The sequence below is a fragment of the Pongo pygmaeus genome, chromosome 8 (genome assembly GCF_028885625.2).
Source record: "Pongo pygmaeus isolate AG05252 chromosome 8, NHGRI_mPonPyg2-v2.0_pri, whole genome shotgun sequence".
In the NCBI taxonomy this organism is placed as follows: domain Eukaryota; kingdom Metazoa; phylum Chordata; class Mammalia; order Primates; family Hominidae; genus Pongo; species Pongo pygmaeus.
In genome coordinates, this window is record NC_072381.2 from 138,248,164 (window position 1) to 138,272,558 (window position 24,395).

Sequence of the window (24,395 nt, forward strand, 5' to 3'; positions counted from 1 at the left end):
GTGCATGAGTGCGTGTGTTCATGAGTTAGTGTGTGAGTGTGTGTGTGCAAGTGAGCAAGCACATGTGAGTGTGCAGGTGTGCATGTTAGTGCATGTGAGCAAGTGCATGTTTGTGCATGAGTGTGTGTGTGCAAGTGTGTGCGAGTGCCTGTGTGTGCGTGTTGAGCAAGTGCCTGTGAGTGCATGTGCACAAGTGTGCAAGTGTGCACAAGTATGTGCGTGAGTGTGAATGTGTGTTAGTGTGAGTGTGTGCAAGCATGTGGTGTGCATGTGTGTACATGAATGTGCAAGAGTGTACAAGTGAAGCCTTGGAATGAGGTGATGCTCAGGCGTTGCCCTTGTGTTGTCCACAGGCTCACACAGACACAGTGAGGGATGCACCGCGCCCTGTGCTTTCAGCTGAGGACAGGCCCTGTTCAGAATGCAGAGTTGGCATTAGAGCTCCCAGTGGCTCAGAGTCTCTTCTCTGTGGGAGGCCCTGTGTGACCTGGTAACGGTTGGGCTCCCTGCAGGCAGCCCCTGCCCTCCGTCTGCAGCTGCGCCCGTGTGCCCTCCTCTCTGGCCCAGCTGGCGCCGCCGCTTCAAACTCTCCGCTGCTTTATCCCAGCACCTGCTACCCCGGCAGGGCACACAGTTATCTCCTGAGATAGGTTTGTTTGTTAAGTCAGGTTTATAAAGATTAATGTATAGACAGTGAGATTCGCCCTCTTTGGGGTATAATTTAGTAAGTTTTGACGAAGGCAACCACTGCAATCCAGTGTAGAATATTCTGATCACCCCAGAGTTGCACCAGGCCCCGTGTTGGGGTTGCCAGATTTAGCAAAAGAAAAAAATACACAGAAATAATACACATGTCAGTACGAACACACTGCTGCACATAGACACAGGTTCATCTGTAGAAAATACCACGTGAAACTTGCAATTCAGATCAACAAGTAACTGTGTGGTATCCGTTGACCTAGCCCTGCGGCATCCAGCCATGTACTTTTGCCTTCTCTGGTGTGGAGAGCAGGGATCCCTGTGCTCTGCAACCGTCCAGCTAATTTGTGAGTGGGAGACACTGGCAGCTCCTGGGGCGATGGGGCAGGGTGGGGCCAGGCGCAGTGGAGCTGATGGTTGGGGGCCCCAGGACGAAGCCGAGCATCAGTGCTGGGAAGGGTCTGGTCCACTCAATGCCCGGCCCGTGGGACCTGCGCCCCTGCTGGAGCCAGCACCGGCTGCACGGCTCACCTGGGAAGGGTCTGGTCCGCTCAATGCCCGGCCCGCGGGACCTGCACCCCTGCTGGAGCCAGCACCGGCTGCACGGCTCACCTGGGAAGGGTCTGGACCGCTCAATGCCTGGCCCGCGGGACCTGCGCCCCTGCTGGAGCCAGCACCGGCTGCACGGCTCACCGCATGCCTGGAGCTTGGTGGAGTTTGGGTGTTCACAGGTTACCTCTGCTTGACGTCCTGTGCCTCAGTAACTGTGATTAAATTACAACTGGTTAAACTCTTGCTCTAGCTAGTCTAAAAGAGCTTCTTTTATTTATTGTTAAAAATGATCTTTAGAAATATTCCCAGCACCAGTCTCTCATTTGATTTCTCTTTTTGCTCTACAGGCACTAGGAAGCTTTTATTTTCTTCATGAATCCTTAAAAAACATCTACCAGTTTGACTTTAAAGGTAAGACTGCGTGCCGTCTTCCGGGATTTTGTCTCGGCGCTCACCCCTCCTGGTGTCTGGCTTCCCCAGACCCCTCCTGCCCTGTCTCTGTGAGCGGCCACTGTGGGCTGGGTGTCTTGAGCCACTGGCCAGAGGTCACTCCAGGGGCCTCCCCCTTGGCTGTCCCACACTGGCTCCCTGGCAAGGCTCTGGTGGGGACCTGGCTTTCCTAGAGTTAAGAGGAAGGAATAGTTTGTATCTGTGTTCCCATCCAGTGTGAGAAAATGAAAAGCTGAATGAGAGGGTTGCATGTTTCAGAAATAAGAACGGGCAGGGACAGTCCTCCGTGCCGTGAACAGCGTCCCCGTTTGATGGTCATGTGCTGTGTGGCTTCGCAGAAAAGACTTGCCCTGAGATGCTCCGCTGACACAAGCTGTCCCCTCCTGTTCATTTCTTTGTCGGGGGCAGGTGCGTGAGCTAGGCTGGGTGTGGGGCTTCCGTGCATGCTTCACACGGCCTGGGGGTGTTTGTGCGATGACTTCCCGTCTGACGCTATTGTTTCCTGCTGTGTGTGAGTTCTCGGAACCCCACGCAGCCTCCGGAGCAGATCACATCCATGTGAAGTGCCCTGCACATTGTAGTAACTGTGGAGCCGCAAACGATGTCATTTCGTTCAGATTCCGTGTTTGTGCTGCCTCGGGAGATGGAGCGCCTCATATGAAATTGCACGGCAGTCTTATTTCAGTTGCTTGAGTGGTGATTTCATTGATGACGAGAGCAAGATTCTGGCCAGCAAAATGATTTGTCACTGCCCTGTTACCTGAAGATCTTCAGATCCTTCCAAATTATAGCATCCAAGCCCTTCTACGAGGGCCGTGGCAGGATCAGCCACACAGAGTCACAGGAGCCGGCCGGTGGCACTCTTCGCTCCATTTTGGGAGACATGGCATCTGCGTGCTGTGTGCTCAGGCACGGAGCGGCCGGCGAGAGTGGGGAGAGAGAGTGCTCAGATGCAGCGTGTGCTGCAGGAAGCTGCAACCAAGGAGCTTGTGTGTCAGGCCACCGTGCCGTGGATCTGCAGAACTTTTGTGTTTTTCAGTAGCCATTTGAATACCTGTTTTACTACTAAGTTAAATCAGTCATAAAGTGCCTGGTGAACCTACAGTGTATTTAAAACTATACATGAGATACACACTTCACTCTAGCAAAACTTTCCCTAGGGCCTTCCATGTGGCCAAACTAACAAGAACAACATGAGGAGTGGGCAGTGAGCATGTCCTGAGCACGTGGTGTGTCAGGAAGGCATGCAGACACAGGAGGCGTGTGGACACGGGAGACATGTGGACATGGGAGACATGTGGTCGCGGGAGACATGCAGTAGCGGGAGACGTGCAGTCCTGGCAGGCGTGCGGTCCCGGGAGGCATGCGGATGCTGACGATGTTCTCACTGCCCCACACGGCAGGTGTTGCTACTGATGCTCAGCACAGTGGGGGGGGCCTTGGGCTGGGGGGTTGGGCTGGGGAGTTGGACTTGGGGGTCAGGCTCAGGGGTCAGGCTGGGGGCTCGGGCTGGGTGGTTGGGCTCGAGGGTCAGGCTCAGGGGTCAGGCTAGGGGCTTGAGGCTCTGAGAAGGACTCAAAAAGAAAACCTAGAAATCAGAAACAGTACCAGAAATGAAGCAGTGGCTCATCTGCACATGCGGCTGAGGGAAGAATCAGTGAACTGGAAGGTGTTAGAAACTTCACAGACTGAAAAGCAAGAAGAAATGAGAATAAATTTGAAAACAAAAGAAAATGGCCAAGACCTGTGGAACAGCGACAACAGGTGCAGCTTGTAAAGGGGACCCCAGCAGGAGTGGAAGGAAAGGAACAGAAGGAAGATTTAATGGAGTAATGATTTAGAACTTTCCAAACTTGTAACTGACACCAAACCACACATCCAGAAAGCTCAACGAATGCCAACACCAAGCAGGATAAATGCCAGAAAGTCAACCCCAGGCCACCTTGTTTTCAAACTGCAGAAAATCAAAGAAAAAAGAGAAGATCTTGAAAGAATCCAGGAGATTCCTTATAGGTGAGGTGATTCCTTACCTGTAAAGGAACAAGGATAAGAATTACATTGGACCTTTTCCCAGGAACCATGCAAGAAGGAAAAGAGTAGTGTGAAATATTTAAAGCATTATAAGAAGAAAAATATCATATTCAGAAAAAAATTATTCTTCAAAAGTGAAGGAAATTGACTTTGTCAGATAAACAAAAATTGAAGTAATTTGTTGCCAGTAGACCTGCCTTGCAAGAAATGCTAAAAGAACTCTTCAACAGAAGGAAATATCATATAGCCCAGAAACTCTGGTTTACCTAAAGAAAGAAAAAGCATTAGAGAGGGAATAAGTGAAGGTAAAATAAAATATATTTTTCTTACCCTTAATTGATCTAGCAGATAACTTTTGCTCAACGTAACAACAGCAACCATGTATTGGTTAACTGCAGCTTATGGATAAGTGGAATGAATAACAGAAATGTCATAAGGACCGGAGGGAGGAATTTAGGGTACTCTGTTATAAGAAAACTGTACTATCGTTTTAAGGAATATAGTATTTAAAAGTGGACTTGGATTAGTTATACATGTATATTGCAAACTATGGCAACCACTGAAAAGCTTTTTAAAAGAAGTATAATTGATGTGTTAAGAGAGGAGAGATAATGGAACCATATAAAATGCCCAGTAAAAGCCAGAGAAGGCAGATAAAGAATGGGAGACCCCAAAGATACAAAGAACAAAGACAACAAATAGAAAACTTACAAATGTGGTAAATATTACTCCAACTGTATCAACGATCCCTTTAAATATGAATGGTCTAAATATACCAATTAAAGGACAGAGACTGTCAGAGTGGATTAAAAAAAAATACCCAACTATGCGTTGTCTTCTAGAAACCCATTTATATAAACACCTAAAGATTAATAGATAAGGGATGGAGGAAGGTATACTGTTCTAACATGAATCAAAGGAAAACTTAGGCCAAAAGAAAGCTGGAGGAGCCATATTAATTTATAGCATCAAATACATATATTAGAAAAGCAGAAAGATCTGAAATCAATGATCTAAGCTTGTACCTTAGGAAACTAGAAGAAAAGTAAATTAAACCAAAAGCTGGTTGTTTGAAAAAAATCAATAAAATGGATAAACCTCTAGCCAGACTAAGAAAAAAAATGACACAAATTATTAATATGAGAAATTATCAGAATAGGCACAGCAGACTTCAGAGCTAGGAAAGCTTTCAGCAGTAAAGAGGGATATTACATCATCATAAAAAGATCAGATCTCCAAGAATACATAACAATCCTTAATATCTAGGTGCCTAACAACAGAGTGTCAAAATACACGAGGCAAAAACGAGTAGAACTGCCAAGAGAAACAGATGAATCCACTATCATAGTTAGAGACTTCAACACTCTGTATCAGGAATGAACAGATTTGGCAAGCATAAAATCAGGAAAGACATAGTTTAACTCAACAGCGCTGTCAAACAAATTGATCTAATTGACATTTATGGGATACCTCATCCAGTAACAACAGAATATACGTTTTTATCAAGCTCACATGGAACGTTCACTAAGACAGATCACAATCTGGGCCATAAAACACACCTTTACAAATTTAAAAGAATAGAAACCATATACAGCATGCTCATAGATTACAATGGAATTAAACTAGATATCAGTACCAGAAAAGTAGCTGGAAAATCCCCAAATACTTGAATATTAAACAACACATATGTAAATAACATATGAGTCAAAGAAGTCTCAAGAAATTTAAAAATATTTTGAACCAAATGAAAATGTAAATACAGCTTAACATTCATGGGATATTAGCAAAAGTAATGTTTAGAGGTAAATTTATAGCATCCAATGCATATAAGAAAGAGCTGAAAAGAAAAGAAGCTAAAAAGAAAAAAGTGCTAAGAAGAAAGGAAGAAAGAGCTAAAATCAATTATCTAAGCTTCTACCTTAGAAAGCTAGAAGAAGAAAAGAAAATTTCAAAGTAAGCAGAAGAAAAGAAATAACGAAAATTGGAACAGAAAGCAACAGAATTGAAAACAGGAAATGAATAGAGAAAATTAACAAAACCAAATCTGATTCTTTAAAGAGATCAATAAAATCGATCAACCTCTAGCCAGACTAAGAAAAAAAGAGAGAAGACACAAATTATTAATATCAGAAATTAGAGAGGGGCCATTACTGCTGACCCTGTGGACATTTAAAGGATAATAAAAGAATATCATTAATTTCTGCCTATAAATGTAATAACTTAGATGGGTCAATTCCTTGAAAGACACCATCTATGAAAACTCATACAAGGAAAACTAGATACTCTGAACAGGTCTATAGCTATTAACAACATTGAATAAGTAATTAATAACCTGCTAAAAAAGCATCAGACCCAAATGGTTTCACTGGTGAATTCTATCAAGCATTTAAGGAAGACATTATACCAGTTCTCTACAATCTTTTCCAGAAAATATAAGCAGAGGACAAACATCCTAAATCATTCTATAAGGCCAGCATTACCCTAATACTAAAACCAGATAAAGACATTACAAAGACGGAAAACTATGAACTGTAAACAAAAATGCTGAACAAAATTCTCAACAGTCAGTTATATACTATGACCAACCGAGATTTGCTCCTGGTATACAGGCTGGTTCAGCATTTAAAAATCAATTAATGTAATCCATCACAGCAACAGGCAAAAGAAGGAAAATCATATGACTATAGAATAGATGCAGAAAAAGCATTTCCCAAAATCCACATCTCTTCATGATTTGAAAAAAACTCCCAGCATACTAGGAATAGAGGGGAACTTCCTCAACTTGATAAAGAAGAGCTCCAAAAATCCTACAGTGAATACCACACTTAATGAGAAATTAGATGCTTTTCCTATGAGATCAGGAACAAGGCGAGGATGCCTTGTCTCCTACTTCTTTTCAACATCTTACTGAAAATCTTAGATAATGTAATAAGACAAGAAAAAGAAATAAAAGCCATATTGATGGGGTGACGGGAGATAGAACTATATCTGTTCTCAGATGATATGATTATGCCAAGAGTCTCAAAGAGTCAGCAACAATAACAGACAAGCCTGGTACTAATAAGCAATTATAGCAACATTGCGGGATGCCTGGTTAATATACAGAAGTCAATTGCTTTCCTATATAGCAGCAATAAACAGGTGGAATTTTAAATTAAAAACGTAATACCATTTGCTTAAGCACACACCACAAGGAAGTACTTAGGAATACATCTAACAAATTAATACAAGATCTCTATGAGGAAAACTATAAAACTCTGATGGAATAAAGAAGATCTAGATAAATGGAGAGAGGTTTCGTCTTCATGGATAGTGCTATGGTTGGAATGTAGGGTCCCACAGCCCCAAATTCATCTGCTGACCTCCTAACCCCTAAGGTGATGGCGTTAAGAGGTGGAGCCTTGGGAGGCTGATTAGAGTGTGAGGTCAGAGCCCTCACGAATGGGATCGGAGTCCTCATGGAAGAGGCTGGGAGTTCATTTGCCCCTTCTATGTGTGAGGACACACAAGGCACCATCTGTGAGGAACCTCATCTCCTAGCACCCTGATCTTGGACTTCCCATCCCCGCAAACTAGGAGAAAGACACTTACTTTGTTTACAAACCACCCAGTCTATTTTGCTATAGCTGCCCAGTGGACTAGGGCAGATGGGAAAACCCAATACTGTCAAGGGCTCAGCTCTTCCCAACTTCAGCTGTGGATTCAATACAACCCCAGCAAGGTGTGTCATGCCATTGACAAACTGACTGTAAAGGTTGTGTGGAAAGCAAAATACCCAGAACAGCCCAGAGTTTTGAAGAAGAGCAGAGTCAGAGCCTGCACTTCCCGACTTCAAGACTTGCTGTTCTGCCTTGTGGGTGACAAGCAGACTGTGGCATGTCACCTCCACGGGGTGTTATTCAGTGATAAAAAGAAATGAGCTTTGAAGCCGCGAGAAGACACAGAGGAGCCTGACACGCCTGCTACCAATGAAAGAAGCCAACCTGAAAAGGCCACACACTGTGTGATTCCAACTCTGTGACACTCTGGAAAAGGCAGAACTGTGGAGACGTGAAAGGATCCGTGGTGTCTAAGCTCCGAGTTTAGGGAATGGCCTCTATTTCATGTTCTGTCCATGCTCCATAAGTCGCTGAAACATCTCATGCTGTCTTCTGTCCATGAGGCACCCACATCCAGGACTGTGTGCCTAGGGCTGGGCCAGGTCACAGTACCCAGGGCCAGGCCACACCACAGCACCCAGGGCTGGGCCAGACCACAGCACTCTGCTTTTTCCTGGAACTCCTGCTCGCCCCAGTGGTGACTCAGTACCTCGGCCCATGGTGCTGTGGTCCTCAGGTTGCCCCCTCTGTCCCGCCTGCCATAGTGGGGTGGATAATACCCCAGAAACTGCAGGTTGAAGCTGCTTGTGGGACACAACACACTGCTCCAAAGTGGTCTCCAGGAACCTCCTTGACACCCAGAAGTGTCACCTCAGTGGCCCAGGAGCCATCCTGTGGCATCTTGCAAAGAGGCCAGCAGCCACCTGTCTACTGGACCCAGCAGGAGTTTGAGGAATGGATCCCTGCCATCCTTGATCACACCCCACCTTGGGTGTGGAGCTACCTGTCCATAAAAAGAAGGCTGAGGCCTGGTTGTAAACAATAGTGAGACGGGCCCTGCCCATAGTGGGGGCCTGTGTCCCTGGGCCTGGCCTATCCACTGGGGGGTCCAGGAAAGGTGCCAAGCAGCCACTGGCAAAGCCCATCTGGGAGGCGCCCTGCTGCGAGCTGCCTCTCTCACAGTCGCACATAAACCTCTTCCCTGGAATATGAGTGATGGAGGCTGGATACGGGGAGGAAATCGATGTTATTGAATAAATTCATGTGAAGGTCTGAGTGAATGGTAATTCTACAGCCCTCTTAAATATATTCACGGGTTTAAAAGAGGATGCCAATTAGCTCCTGTAAATCTGCAGTCCGGGAGCTCTCGGGATAATGGAGGGGAGTGTCAGATTCCAGGTCATGGGGGGGGAATTTATGAGCCCCAGGCATGGAGCAGCCGGCCCGCCGGGGGTCTGTTCTGGGTCGGCCCCCTCGTCAGGGCCTCCTCTTGGGGGGCTGCTCTTGCTCCCATCGGGCTGCAAGTGGGGTGGAAACAGATTGTGCTCCAGGCTGGTTGGATGGGGCACAACGATGGGATAGTCACCTCGTCCTTCTGGTCTCTTCCAGCTAAGAAGTATAGAAAGGTCGCTGGCAAAGAGATCTACTCGGATACCTTAGAGAGCACGCCCATGCTGGAGAAGGAGAAGTTTCCGCAGGACTACTTCCCCGAGGTACGTAGCGAGGCTTTCTCACTGACGAGTTTACTCCCCAGAGTGAGCCAGTCAGAAGTGACATGGAACACGGAATTTTCGCATTGCACTGTTGCTAGTCACAGCTGGCTGTTGTTACCTCCGATAATCTGTCTTCCTGGGAGTCCAGGCTTCTGTGGTTGGTCTGGGCTGTCACACGTAAGGGCAGTGAGAATCCAAGGCATTAGCACTAAGTAATCAGTAAGTTTCTGAATCCTCGTATCCAGGAAAAAGAACCTTTGCCAAAAGATGTAGGAAAATCATTCAGCTCCCCTGGCGTGCACCTGGGGTCTCCCGCACGCCCAGCTGGGAGAGGGTCGGGCTGGCTGGTGGTAACCAAGACAGTGGCTGACAGTCGTGTGTGGTGTGAGTGTGGGGCAGGGACACGGTCCCGTGTCCAATAAAGCCTTGGTGGTTGTACCAGGCTTCGAGCAGCAGGGTCCCAGCAGTTATGCCTGCATCACACGGAGAGTTTAGAATCAAAATGTGTGGAAGGCATTTGTCGTCTCACTGCCAGACACAGTGTTGATAAGAAATTGGTGTCTCCTTCTGGCAGCCATGCACTTTTGCTGAGCTGTGTGTGTGCAGCTGTTGCTCTGTGCACGTGATCTTTGGGTAAACCTCACACGCGGCATTGTCGGCGTCTCCCTGGCTGTATAGTTAACCTGTCGAGGCAGCGTTTGCTGCTTTGCCCTTCGTCATCTGCTAAATCACAATGGGGTGCAGGCACTGTGGCCAGAAGCAGCCCAGGCACTGAGACTGAACAGCTGGCAGCTGGACGCAGGTTTGGGGGTGTCCAGGCTGTGATATAGGAGCTCTTGTCCGGACTTGTCTGCGCAGGCAGCCCCAAGAAGGATTGCTCTGCGGTCCTGTCTCCAGGAGAGCTGTGCAGGCCGAGGCTGCTACGGAGCTGACTTCCAGCAAGGCCACAACTTTATTAACTTGCTTTATGGCCCGCACCTTGAGTGAGGGACTGTGGCCACCCCATGAAGGATGGGGCGCTCCTGTCACCCTGTGGCTTGGCCTCCTCATCCGTCTTCCCTAGGCCAAGGACGCTGTGTCAGTGGGCCAGCTTCCCATCCTCAGTCCTGCTTCCGGCACCGCCCGCTTGCCTCCCTCCGCTCCGGATGTCCAGCAGTTGGAAAGGACATGCAGGAAAGCTCCATGGTCTTCTCCATGCACAGTCGCGTCCCTGGGTCATGACAGCCTCCCTGAAGGGGCCGCCTGTGGTGCAGGCCCATCGGAAGGGCAGGGTGGGGGCTGCGGTTCCCCTGGAGAGCCTGTGAGCTGAACTCTGGCCTCTCTTGAACCTGGCCAAGGCTCATCTCAGAGTGACCAGAGACAGACTCAGGGCCCTTTGTGGGAAGCGTGGGTGCTGGGGGGTCCTGGGCTGGGCAGGGCCAGGCGCTGCCACCTGATGGCACGAGGAGAGCAGCTGTGGGTGGCTGGGCTGGTCCAGGCAGGGGCTGTTGACCTGGCACCTCGTCTCAGGACCCATGTGGCTGCATTGCTGTCCAGGGCCGTGGCTGGACCAGGTGCTGCTGGGCTGTCCCCTCCCCACCAGGTGTCCACTTATTCACTGGGTCCTGTCCACTCTGGATAGGGTAGGAGAGCCCACAGGGAGCCCCATAGCCGCTGGGGGTGGGGGCCGAGGTGTGTCCTGAGGGGCCAGGGCCCGCAGGGTCAGCCAGGGTGGGAAGCTCGGGGGCAGCGGGCCCTCAGCAAGGAACAGACACTCTAGGGTCCTCCCAGGCAGCCACACAGGCTCCTGACCCCTTCGTCTCTCAGCCCCGCCCTGAAGCAGCCCTGCCACTCTGGCCAGCAGGACCTCCTTCTTGCACCTGCGCCTCAGGCTTCTCTTCTGGACCCAGCAAGCGGGGAGCTGAGGCCCGGGGCCCAGGCTGAAGTTGGGCAAGATCTGGGGGCCTCTGCTATGACTTTGCCACCCTTTGAAGGGTGGGTGCCCTGGCAGGGGTCTGAGTGTGGCCCCTGGCCTTGGTCCCTAATGCCAGTACTCTGAGGCCCTGTGATGCTAGGGGCCTGCTGGTATGGGTCTGTGGAGGGCATAGCACGAGGGGCCGCCCCCTCCCCCGGGAAGAGCAGCCTCAGCCCCGGTTTGTATAGAAACCCCAGCCCCCAGCCTGGGTCCAGCCCCAGTGTTGTGCAGTGTGCCCACAGGCAGAGGAGAAGGCACATTCTGGAAAGTAGACGATTCCTGGGAGGAAAAGGCGCCGAGCCTCTGTGTGGACCCGTCTCACCCCTGGGAGAGCAGCGTGTCGCTGTCTGCAGCCTGGTGGTCAGCTGCTCAGCAGATCCTCGTGGCTGCTGGTGGCTGGGACGGGGGGCCAGCCCCTGCCCTGGGCCGAGGCCTCCCTGTGGGTCAGGGCCAGCCCTGCCACATCATCGTCTTAGAAATCCTCCCGGGACCCGTGTGTTTGATGATCTGCAAAGGTTTTCCGACGTTTCCTCTTCCCTGGTAAATTAACAAAAGGAAACTCTCACTTTAAAAACTGTAAGCCTCTAACGTTCTGTCCCTAGTGTGGGTTTTTAACCCCACAGAGCCTATGTGGCACCCTGTGTCCCTGCTGGAGGGAGGAAAGAGGAGGGAGGGGCCCGGGGAGCCATGGGGGTCTGGGCCTGGCAGCCAGGCCGGGCCCACCCCTCCCTCTGTGCCTCTGCACCCGACCTCTCGCTGTGTTCGAACACATTTTGGAGGAAGGACTAGTTTCCGACTGATTTCTCTGTCTTTTATTACCATCACTTAAGGGTAATCTAAATGTAATTACCTTGATGGGGGTATAATGCAGTCTCAGATAATTACGGCCGCTGCAGAAACTAACAAAACTTTCTCTGCTGATTTATGGATGCTTTTGGCTTGGTATGAATTTCAAATGATGCCTCTGGGAGCCACACTCCAGATAATGTGAGGCCATTTTTAAAAAGCAGATTTGTGTAGTCGATCAGGGCGAGTCATTTTTTTCCTTTTGCCCGTAGTGAGAAATTGGTTGTTACCATAGATCACAGGGCCAGCTGCAAGCTCTTATGAAAGATGAATTAATTCCACTAATGCTCTGAGCGGGCCTTCGGCGTGAGGGCTGTGTGGCGATAACCTCCCCGCAGCCTCTCTTTTCTCCGTGGCGATTTATGCCGTCTTTTAGTGGATGAAACCGGCTGGATTCGCTATCCATCTGCCTGCTGAAGGAACCCTATTAACAGGGGCCGGACAGAGACTTCATATTGTCAGGTGAAGGATGTGCCCCCACCCCCACGTGACGTGGGTGTCATTTCTGAGGTGAAAACCTCTCTGGGAGTAGAGGAGCCAACATGGGCTGGGGGGCGGCCACCTCAGGAGAGCGGAGCCACGGCCATCCCATCTGCAGGCTCCTGAGGGCTCCCCGAGCGAGGGCTTTGAAGGTGGCCGGTGACCAGAAAGTTCCCACACACAGCCTGGGATGGAGGAGACCCCCAGCCCTGGCCATACACCCTCTGCCTCCATTTGCCGTGGCCAGAGCAACAAGTATGTACATCCAGAAGCTTCTGGGGTCTTCCTGAGTCCTGAGCACGTGAGCGTTGGCTGAGGCCCCAGGACGCCTGTCTCTGCCTCCCAGCACTTCCCGGCCCTGCTCCGGAGGACAGTGTTGGGTGTGGGGTGCGTCCACCTCAGGCTGGGGTGCTCAGGTGCGCCCGTGGGGGCGTGGCCTCTGGGAGGGGCCCCTGAACCTGCTGATGACTCTGGGGACCTCCTTCCTCTTGGGCCACCCCACCCCAGCCCTGGCTGCGTGCTTGGGGCTTGGCCAGCAAGGGGAGTGAGGCGTCAGGAAGTGGGGACTTCAGTGCAGGAATTGGGGCGGTGGTTCCGGTTCTGGTTCTTTCTCCAAAGAGCTGGCGGTCTTCAGGCCCCAGTTTCCTCGCTGGGGAAATGAGGGCGGTGCCTGTCCTGAGTGCTGGCGGGGCCACCGAAGGGTGCGTGGGACGCCCTCTGGAGGACTCTCCCCGCACCGCGCATCCCACCCTAAACCCAAGGATGTGACTGCACCTGCAGCCACGCGCCATGGAAGTGTCAGGATGCTGTGGGCTGTGGCTTCATGTGTTCCTGCTGTAAAATCCCTCGAAACGTAGTCTTAGCGCAGTCGTAGCTGCTCTGATGCGCTTACCTCAAAAGGAACTTATTTTCTACAAATACTTTAGAAAATAGTTGGTTATGATAATATACTGTTAAATTTTCTGAGATTCATTTGAAATTTATTTAAAAATCTTAAATTAGAATCCTAAAATTACAGTTATTACCAATTTATATTATTCAAAAATAACATTGTTTCTCGTTTTATTTATTCAGTCTATGGATAATTAATGTTGAAAAAAATTCTCCATTACTGTGGAAAACTTAAAAATCTAAAAAACCAAGATGTACCCACATGCACATAGATTCAAGACACACAAACACACACCTTAATTCACACAAATAATTGAAAACTCAGGAGAATAATTAATTTTGGTTCAAAAATTTACAAATGCCTTGCATTTTTAATGGAAGTAAAACTGTTGACAGTTATCGCAAATTCTAGGTAAAAACCTGGGTGTGCTCAGTTTGGGGTCTCTGCTGTACCTGTCAGAATTCAGAGGCGTGCGTGCAAGGAGGTGATGTGTCCCTGTGTCCCGGGCCCTACTGCCTGTCTGGAAGCAGGATAGGCAGTGCCCCAGCACAGCTCTGACACACATGGGAAGCGCCTGCCTCCACGTGCCACGGAGCACCTCTGCTCTCTCGTTCCACAATGTACTCTGGGGCTCTGGCTCCATCCAGCAGGACCGAGACCCCAGCCTCATGGGCTGTCCTAGCAGGGGACATGGACAGCGCCTACACCCAGGAAGTGGGCTGTGGGATGCTTGGGGTGGGCCGGGGCACTCGTTTACACAGGGTGACTGTGGGCTTGGGGGAGTGGCAGGGGCACTAGCGTGAGTCTGGACGTGGGAGCTGGCTGAGGGCCTCCTGCCGGTGCTGGTTAGGAGCGGCCTGCAGGCTCCCTGCCCCAGTGCTGGTTAGAAGAGGCCTCCAGGCTCCTTGCCGAGCCCACACACTGGGGTTGGGACTCCCCTCCCTCCCACTGGGTGCCCGCCACCCTTCGGACTCACCATTTCTCCCAGAGGAGCTGGTCCTGACTGTCTCACAAGGCCAGCTTCCCCTGCAGTCACCCCTGTGACTTGGTGCAGGCAAGACACCTGTCCCGGTCGCTTGGTGATTGCATCGGCGAGGACAGAGCTGGGCTCTTGTGGTTGTTGTCAGCTGGCGAGGACATGGATCTGGGCTCTTGCGGTCATTGTCATACGTGCCTCCTGCACAACCCTGTGCCCGCGGTGCCTGTCTTCCCGTTCACGTTGACCACAGGTTTCTCACCCGCCAGCTGGAGGCCCCTGATGGAGTTGGTTTCTGGGGAACTGGCCCTCGGCCATCTTCACACACACGTCGCTTCACCCCCCCACACACACGCAGCTTCATCCCCCCCCACACACGCGGCTTCACCCCCCCCACACACACACACGTGGCTTCACCCCCACACACACACACGCAGCTTCACTCACACACACACGCAACTTCACCCCCCCACACACATGCGGCTTCGCCGCCACACAGACACGCGGCTTCACACACACACACCACACACACACACCACACACACACGCGGCTTCACCCCTGACACACACGCATGGCTTCACCCCCCCACACGCACGGCTTCACCCCCACACACACGTGCAGCTTCAGCCCCCCACACACATGCGCAGCTTCACCCCCATGCACACATGGAGCTTCACCCCCACACACACACGCAGCTTCACCCCCCCACACACACACACACACGGCTTCACCCCCACATGCAGCTTCACCCCCACACATGCGTGGCTTCACCCCCACACACACGCAGCTTCACCCGCATGGGTTCTGAAGGCTCGGCCTGACCTCTGCTGCAGCGTCTGGTTCCCGAAGCACGTCAGGCCACCCAGTCCCCCCAGACAGGAGGTGTCGAGGCACGGAAGATGAGCCGCTGGTGCTCTAGGGGAGTCGTTGTGTGTTGAGGTGCCTCGGCCTACAGGGACGGTACCTTTTCTCCTGTAAAGACACCTGCCTCCCACTGTCACTAGTAGAGGAGCCTCACCCGGTTACTGTAGATTTGTCACCAGTCACACGTCCAGCCTTCTCCCATGGCAGCCCCCGTGGGTGAGAACCCAGCCTTGGGCCCAGTGACTGTAGCCTAAATCCGCCAAGGGACCGTAGGTTCAGTTCTTAACCTGTGAGCCTCAGCTTCCCTTTCTGGTCGGCCTGAGGGTTGGGTGTGTGCCTGTGTGTCGGATGCCAGCCCGCGGCAGCTGCTGGTGTGCAGAGCCACGCCCTCACAGCCCGCCGGCAACATGGGCTCTGTCCTCCCCTCCTTGTGCCCAAGGCCCCACAGCTGGGACTTGAACCTGGCAGCCTGGCAGTCCTGTCTTACCCACTGCCTTGAGGCCCTGGATGCTGCTGGTGTGGATCCTGTGTGTGGCTGGGCCGTGGGGGGTGGGCGGTGGCTGTTCCAGGTGGGCGGTCTCTCCGGAAAGCGCAGGCTGGATTTGGACGTGTGGAAGATGGAGGAAGGGCGTCTAGACAGGCAGCAGGCAGCTCGTCTGGAGTGTGGAGGATGGAGAAAGGGCGTCTGGACAGGCGACAGGCGGCAGGTGGCTCGTCTGGAGTGTGGAGGATGGAGGAAGGATGTCTGGACAGGCGGCAGGCAGCAGGCGGCTCGTCTGGAGTGTGGAGGATGGAGGAAGGGCGTCTGGACAGGTGGCAGGCAGCTTGTCTGGAGTGCAGGCTGAGTGGAGGGGAGAGAGTCCAAGCATTGGGGGTGTCCCAGCTGCACCGTTGGCGGGAGCATGGAGCCCACTGTGGGGCATCAGCAGCACCCACTTCTCCCCACAGGTCAGCTTCCCACTGATGTGTTTCCATTGCAGACACAGTTACCTATGGGAAATGAACACAGAGGCTCCCCAGGGCAAATGGCCTCCCCGAGAGAGGAGGCGGACATGTTTGGAATCAGAGACAAGTGTCTGGTGCAGCACGCAGGGAGCCCGCCACCCCGCCATAGAGCTCCCTGGATCATCTGGGCATGGTGCCGTGCAGCAGCCAGACCGGTAGCCTGGGGACGCCTTGGCCAGCCTCCAGGAGCTTTGGCGCAGCCCATGTTGTTTGGCAAGCAGGGCAGCCTGAGCACGGCAGGGGTGAGGGCTCAGTACCAGAGCCAGCTCGTGGTGTGAGGATGGATCCTCCTCGACGAGTAGAGCCACAGCCTGGTGTCCAAGTGTGTGGCCAGGCCGGGAGGAGTGTACAGGAAGTCTCTGTACCTTCTGCTCAATTCTTCTGGAAGCCTAAAGCTGCTCTGAAAAATAAAGCCTATTAGTTCTTTAAAAGTCTGCTTACCTGGGGCCTGGGACTTTACAGGTGAGGGAAGAAGGACCAGCCCTGGAAGGAGGAAGCCTGGAGCCACCTGTGGACCCTGAGGGTGCATCCGTGGGTGCCTCAGTATCACTGGGGAGCAGAGATCCCAGACCTTTTACGATGCTGGGTGGGGCAGCCATGGAACTGCACAGGTGAGGAGGGGGCGCCTCTCACTCCCCAGGAGACTGCAAATCAAGAACATCTATGAGACAAGCAGACACCAGAATACAGACTCACCCCAAATAAAGTTGGTTTCTTGGGAAAAGCTGACAGACTTTAAGTATGTTTAAATTGCTCAAAGAGATAAGCGAAAGATAGGGTTCATTAAAAATGTTATTCAAATAAAACAAGAAAAGGGAATATGAAGAGGAGCCTATAGAAACATTAAACATTCTGCATTAGAAATTACAGAACAGATTCTAGACTAGATGTGGTCAAAGAGAGAATCAGAGAATTAGACGATGTCATTAAGGAGTTCATCTAAGCGTAGTCAAGACAGACAAACATTTGTGTTTGTTTGGTTGTTTGTATGTTTTTTATTTTTATAGAAAAGAGCAGTTAAAAGACATAAAGACTATTAAGAGGCTCAGATAAATCCAAAATAAATTCCAGAAAGAAGCAATGGAGCAGTGTTGGAAGTGATAAGGAGAAATTTTTAAAAATTTAATTCCCGAGCACAATTTGGATACAGAGCAGGATATATAAAAATAAACCCATACTTGGATGGCAGTGAAACTTCAGAATATTGATGACAAAGAGAAAAGCTTTAAAACAGCCAGAGAGAGGAAAACATACATTCAGAGGATTAACAGTTTGTGTGCCAGGGCGCTTCTTACAGCAGCGGTGGATCCAGAGCACAGGGGAAGAACGCAGTGTGTGCGGGAAGGGTTGGCTGGCTTCAGCATCACCCCACCAGTGTGCGGGGCTTGGAATTTCCCTTCTTGAGCATGAGTGGGAGCACTTAGGGGGCAGGGAGCACTTGGGGTGGGGACAGGCAAAGAAGGGCCTCATGCCTGGGAATCCACAGCCCTAGAGCCATGCCCAGGAGGGAGCTGTGGGGGGCGCTGTGCTGGAGGGAGACAGGGAGAAGGAGACGGGGCGGGGGGGCCACTGTGCTGGAGGGAGACAGGGAGAAGGAGACGGGGCTGCAGGGGCCTCTGTGCCGCCAGGTGCCACCAACAGGCCAGGCGAGATGAAGGGCGAGTGTCTGTAGGAGTTTGCCTATGGAGGCTGTGGTGACCTTGCAGAGAGCATTTGGGCAGCTGTCGTCCGGCACGTGCGCATACTGGAGGAGCCAAAGGGGACGGTGGCCAGTGGTGAGGTGGGGTCAAAGGGAGAGCCTCTGATCTCTGCGCTCTCTGTGTTAGATAGAGGGAACACGCCACGCTGGACCCTTCCTTCACGGGTGTTTCATCCACAGTTAACTCCAGATTCTCATCTGCTTTCATCTCCTCGGCAGACCTCAGAGTGTGGTGGAGGAGACAGGGTCTTCCCTGTTCTGCTTTCCTTCTCCGCCAGCCCGTGAGCACTAAGAATACCAGCCCCTGTCCACCCCCGCTCCCGATAGCACCAGGCATGTGGCTGCTGCTGGGAACGGAATGGGTGGTGCCTTGCCCTGGTGGCTGCTGTTCCCCCGCCACTGCCTGAAGCACTTTGCTTTGTGGACCTTGGACTCAACTCTGTCAGCCTCTTCTCAGTGCCTTCTGTGGTTTTCAAAGGTTTCCCAAGAGGCCTAGGCTGTGAAGCTACCCTGTTCTGCATGGCTGTTTAAATTAAAATTAATGAAGATAAAATGGAATCTAAAATTCAGTTCTTCAGTCACACACTTTGCATGCTCAGTGGCCCCGGTGGCTGGCCACTGCTGTACTGGGTGGCCCAGCAGAGGAACCTTCCATGGTGGGAGGGCAGGAGGGCCTCCTTGCCATCTCGAGGGGAGCCCTGCCACCTCTTAAAGAACCCCCTCTTTGGAATCTCATGCTGGTGACTGTTTCACCTTGAATTTTGGGGGTACTTTCAGACCAGACCTCAGGCTCCACGTTCGGTGGCTCTGCTGGGTGGTGGAGATCAGTGAGGCATCAGTGGGTGAGCGGGCAGTGGGTGAGCAGCATCAGCAGGTGGTGGGGATCAGTGAGAGGCATCAGTGGGTGAGAGGCATCGGTGGGTGAGCGGCATCAGTGGGTGGTGGGGATCAGTGAGAGGCATCGGTGGGTGAGAGGCATCGGTGGGTGAGCAGCATCAGCGGGTGGTGGGGATCAGTGAGAGGCCACACACACTGTTGGGGTGGGCAGCTCACCCACTGTCCAGGACGCCTGGCTGGGTGCGGCTGCTCAAGTCTTCCCTGTGGTCCCGCCGAGGGCGGCCGTGTGTCTCAAGCTCCCTGATCAGCATCTGTGGTGACAGTGGTTTCCCTGCAGCTGCTCTCACACGGGGACACGGGGCTCACAAGCAGCAGGTTGGCGCGTTTCTTCATATCTTTCCCCTCCCACCCCAGGCTGGGCATCAACGGCCCCTGCAGGCATCTCTGTGTGAAGCCCCACTTGAGGATAGGTGCACAGCTCAGTTCTCTTTAGTGGGGCGCCATCGGTGCTGGAAGAGCCCTGCTGTTTTCTGTTTGGAAAGCATCTCCTGTGTCCCTTAGGTGTGCGGGACTCACGTGTTGCTCTTGCCCGCTTACTCCGGCTCATTTGTGTGACGTGTTTATTTTTCAGTGCAAATGGTCAAGAAAAGGCTTCATCCGGACAAGGTGGTGCATTGCAGACTGGTACGTGGTGTTTCTCTGTGCTTTGTCAATTTCCATAACGTTTCTTACCCTTTTATATCTTGCACAAGCGGCGTGTTCCACACACCTCATTGGAGGCTCTACTGATTTTGCATGAGGACCCCCAGCTGCCTGACCCCCACCTGCCACTCTGACCTTTTTTGTTCACGGTGATGCATTCGGAGCATTGTCACTGTTCCCTGTAAGTCAGACATCTGGGTGCCCAGTGCCAATGGAGACACAGTGACGGCCCCGGTTCCTCCCCACAGCTGGAGAGTTCCGCCGGCCAGAGCCTGCTGCACAGAGAAGTCAGCAGGGAGGCCCCCTAGTACTGGGGCCCCGTGGCTGCCCAGTGAGACGGCATAAGCGCCGCCTGGCAGCCTGGTCCACCAGCAGACCGAGCACAGACGTAGCAGAGCCTGCGTCTCATCCACGTATCCTCCGGCCCAGCCTTTCTGCTGTGAACATGTTCTCGATAGCGCCGCCTCACCTTTTGTGCATGATGAGAAACAGAAACCTGTTACCTGCTTTCCTAAGGTGGCTTCCAGGTGGCTCCCCAACCTGTCCCTCCAGCCATCACATCTCATTTGAATACTGTTTTTATTTTCTTTTCATGGATTTTCCAAAACTTTGCTGCTCAGTTATCTGCTGCTATGTAACAGATCGCCCTAAACTTAGCAGCTTTAAAAAACACATACGAGGTCATGGCTGTGAGTGTCTCAGGACCCAGGAGTGGCTTTTCTGGGGCTCTGGCCCTGGTCACCTTGGGGCTTCCAGAGGACTCATCTCCAAGCTCACTGGGGCTGTGGGCAGGGGTTTCTGCCCCTCCCCCTCGGGCCTCTCCGTGGGGCTGCTCAGGGCAGGACATCCCCAGGAGGAGCAAGAGTCCAGAAAGTGAGGGGGATGGAGGGAGGGAGGGGGGAGGAGAGGGAGGAGGAGGGGGTGGGGGAAGGAAGGGGAGGGGGAGGGGGTGGGGGAAGGAAGGGGAGGGGGAGGGGGAAAAGAAGGAGGTGGGGGAAGAGTGAGAGAGAAGGGTAGGAGAGGAGAATGGGGAGGGGGAAGAGAGGAGGAGGGAGGAAGGAGGGAGAGAGAAAGAGGAAGAAGAGGGGGGTGGAGGACAGAGGGAGCTGAGGAGCCGCCTCCCGTGCCCACCCCAGGCAGTGCAGGCTGCAGGCTGCCCGTTGCTGTTGGTCACAGGGAACAGCCTTGGCATGGTGTGGGGGCACGCAGGGCACGTTCACCAGGCAGCGTCACGGGGGTCATTGTGGCAGCTGGGCCACAGGCTGGAGGAGGGCAAGGCCGCTGCACACACTCATTCCTGGCGCCTCCTGGTAGGGAGAGAGGGCTGGGTCTTGGAGCCTGTGGAGGACATGCAGGCAGTGAGGGCTTTGTGGGACAGTGTCCAGACCATGCCAACCCTGCACTGACCTCCCCTGGTGAGGGGACACGTCCTTGCCAGCTGAAGGTGCTGAGGGTCCCCTGCAGTGTGACAGAGGCTCAGGCCTTGATCAGGCCTTGTCGAGTCCACGTGCCTGGAGGCCCACAGCCGGCCCATGGGGCTTCCCAAGGGCCTTCCCTTTGGGAGTGAAATGAAGCACTCTTAGTGCCTGTCCCTGTGCCCCCGACCCTGCCTTACAGGGTCCCCGATGGGTGCAGCCGGCAGCCCTGGGCAGCATCAGCTGAGGCTAAGGGGTGGCCCTTCCTCTTAGCTTAGCCATCAGGGAGAGTTTCCATAGTCACCTGTAAGTTTTTCTCTTTAAAGAAAAGTAGCTCATTTTTTAGTTGCCCAGAGTAACTGCATTTGTAAAGACGTATCCAGACTTCACTGGAGGTTTCCTGTTCTCTGGCCTTGTCGGAAGACAGGTGGTTGGACAGGTGCCCGGCCTCAGGTGGCTCCGCACGGCGGAGGCCGGTGCAGGTCTCATCTTCCCGGGACTCCTTGGGAGAACGAGGTGTGACCCGGTGGCTCCGGCCCTTGGTGACGTGTCCTTTTCTCTTTTGGTTGTAGTGCCTTTGACTTGGTGAATATCCATCTTTTCCATGATGCTTCCAATCTGGTCGCCTGGGAAACAAGCCCTTCCGTGTACTCGGGAATCCGGCACAAGGCCCTGGGCTACGTGCTGGACAGGTAGGTGTGGGTGGACAGGTAGGTGGGGTGGGCAGGTCGGTGTGGATGGAGAGGTAGGTATGGGTGAGCAGGTAGGTGTGCTGGGCAGGTATAGGTATGGGTGGGGAGGTAGGTGTGGGTGAGCAGGTAGGTGTGCTGGGCAGGTATAGGTATGGGTGGGGAGGTAGGTGTGGGTGGGCAGGTAGGTGGATAGGCAGGTTGGTGTGTCCACCCACCCTGTTGGCCACTGGGAAAGGCTGTGCCCGCTCTGGGAGGCACACTCTGTTCTGCGCTTGCCGATTTGCCGATGGCCCTTACTGGAGTTGACCCGTGGAGGTGGCAGAGCCCCTGAGCCCTGTCCACAGGCTGGAGCTGCACCCTCACCGTGGACTTGGATGGGGATGGCTTCACTTTCCCTCTCACTTTTTTTGTGGGAAAGATAAGAAAACAGTGCCATGGGGTACTGTGGTGGGAGGTGAATAGGACACTGAAGAGTCAGTGGGAGCGTGGGGGCCACCTCCACCTGCGCCTGGGCCCCTGCTCCCCAGTGCTCCAGGCTGCTCCACCGGTGATGCTGTGGAGATGACGGGCTGTCACTGGGAAGCAGGGGACCCCCATTGGTGGGATGTGTCTGATCTTGGGACCTGCGTCCCTCCCCATCTACAGCTGGGCCTTTTGCTGAAGCTCAGGCCCCACAGCCAGGCAGTCTGGGTTTATTCTCTGCCCATTCCAGTTAGGCCTCTCATGGAAACCTTTCCCGCCAGCATCCCCGTGGTTGACAAGACAGTGCTCTGTCAGCTTGGGCTTGCAGCAGTGATGAACACAGGCCGGAGACCAGCAGTTCCGCCCCAGGGTGGTCCCTGATTTCCACCTGAACCCCATTCTGCTCCCTAGAGGGCTCCTGACCTGAGCCCCCGCCCAGCCCCCGTGTGTGCAGAATGCCGAGTTACACTCCCGAGTAAGCGTGCGAGGGCCTGGAGCTGCCCTGCGCCTCACCCGCCTTCCAGCAGCTAGCATCCTCAGACGCCGACCTTCTGTTCCCGGGGCCGGTTCCCTCCCACCCACACCTGTCTCAGCCTGGGCTTGTGCAGAGCAGAATAACTGCATCATTCCCAGGCCACCACCGTCCCTGGGGCAGTCACAACTGCCTGGGGCTGCACAGGCAGAGGCAGGGATTGGCGGGCACTGAGGTCTGGACCCAGAGAGGGAGGAGGCTGGGCAGGGCCTGGTACTCTCTGAGCCTCTGGGAGGCTTCCTGGGGAAGACAGTGGGAGGAGCAGTCCATGTGGAGGGGGACGTGGGTGGGGCCCCTGCCCCCCTGCCCCCCCTGCCCCAGAGTCATGTGTGGTGTGTGACCAGCGCCATCAGATTCTCAAGAGCAGGAGTGGGAGAGTCCTATGAGAGGCAACCCCTGGGGACTGTGTGGAGCACATTTCTCCCCAAGCAAGACGTGTGTCCTGAGGGGTCCCTGAGGCAGGTGGGGTTATGAAGGAGAACAGCAGCCAGCAGGTCCCTGCCTCCTAACAGCGCCTTGTAAGGATAGTGTTCAGTGTGCATGTGTGTGCCTGTGCATGTGTGCATGCCTGTGAGTGTGCACACCGTGTGTGCATGCAATTATGTATGTCATTGTGTGTGTGCACACGTATATGCATGTGAGTGTATGCACATTTGCTTGTGGGGTTTGTGTGGGTGTGCGCACATCTGCGTGTGTGTGTGTTCGTGTGTGCATGTGTGTGCATTTGTGTGTGGATGCTTGTGTGTGCATGTGTGGGTGCATGAGTGCATACATATGTGTGTGCACGCTTGTGTGGGTATGTGTGGGTGCATGTGTGGTATGGATATGTGTGGGTATATGTCTATTTGGGTGTGTGCACGCTTGCAGGGGTGTGGGGGGTTGCATTGTGTGTGCACATGTGGGCACGTGTGAGTGCACTTGCGTGGGTGCATGTGAGTGTGGGTGTGTGTGCGTGGGTGTGTGGGTGCATGTGTGTGCAGGTGTATGCATGTGTGTGTGCATGTGAGTGTGGGTATATGCATGTGTGGGTGCATGTGAGTGCAGGTGTATGCGTGTGTAGGTGTGTAAGTGCATGTGTCTGCATATTTGGGTGTGTGCATGTGTGCAGGGGTGCACTGATGCATGTGTACATGTGTGTGGGGGCTCGTATGGGTGCATATGTGTACGCTTGTGTGTTTGGGGGTACATGTGTGGATGTGTAGGCCTGTGGGTGTGCATGTGCCTATGGGTGTGTGCGTGGGTGTGTGGGTGTGTGCATGCATGGGTGTGGGCGTGTGTGGGTGCATGTGGATCTGTGTGGATGCATGTGTGCTAGGGTGTATGCATGTGTGCTAGGGTGTATGCGTGTGTGTGTGGGTGTGTGTAAAGGTGTGTGTGCATATGTGGGGGGACCATGTGCACGTGGGTCTTGATATGTGTGTAGGTACATGTGGGTACGTGTGCATGCAGGTTGTGGGTGTGTGGAGTGCATGTGTATGTGTGTGTGCGGGTGTGAGTGTGTGTGCATTTGTGGGTGTGTGCACTTGTATGTGTGCAGGTGTGGGTGTGCACACGTGTGTGTAGGTGTACAGGTGTGGGTGCGTGTGCACATAAGTGTGTACCTGTCATAGCACTGTGCATCCTGAGGAAGGGGTGGAAGGCTGCATTCTCCAGTAGGTGCTGCTCCAGGGGGAGCTGGAGCCGGCGGGGCCCCTCCTGCTGAATGCTGGCTCCGTCTGCTGCTGTGGTGAGTGTGGCCTGCGTGGCTCCTTGCCTGCCGCCTTCACGATCCTCCCGGGTTCCCCACAGGGCTCTGCACAAGGAGTCTGGGCTGGGCTCCCATCCCTGTGCTGTTATTAGCAGGTATATGGCCTTGGCTCTCCTCCGCATCTGGCCCTTGCTGAGGGCCCTGAGGCGTGGCCCCTTATCCCCTCTGACCGCCCCTGACCTCTGTCTCCAGAGTGATGGAGCCCTGGTCCCCTGCCACTAGCCTGGTCCTGGAGAGGGTGGCAACTG

At 53.2% G+C, this 24,395-nt stretch overlaps 1 protein-coding gene across 2 annotated transcripts in view; it reads left to right on the forward strand.

Annotated features, from left to right (window-relative positions):
* INPP5A (inositol polyphosphate-5-phosphatase A) overlaps positions 1-24,395 on the forward strand; it is a 245,590-nt gene that overhangs the window by 157,988 nt on the left and 63,207 nt on the right. For both annotated transcript variants that reach the window (XM_063670417.1, XM_063670418.1), the window contains 4 exons: positions 1,599-1,662; positions 8,940-9,043; positions 19,229-19,281; positions 21,287-21,406. In XM_063670417.1, coding sequence (XP_063526487.1) covers positions 1,599-1,662; positions 8,940-9,043; positions 19,229-19,281; positions 21,287-21,406 — 341 coding nt within the window. The remainder of the gene's footprint in view (positions 1-1,598; positions 1,663-8,939; positions 9,044-19,228; positions 19,282-21,286; positions 21,407-24,395) is intronic.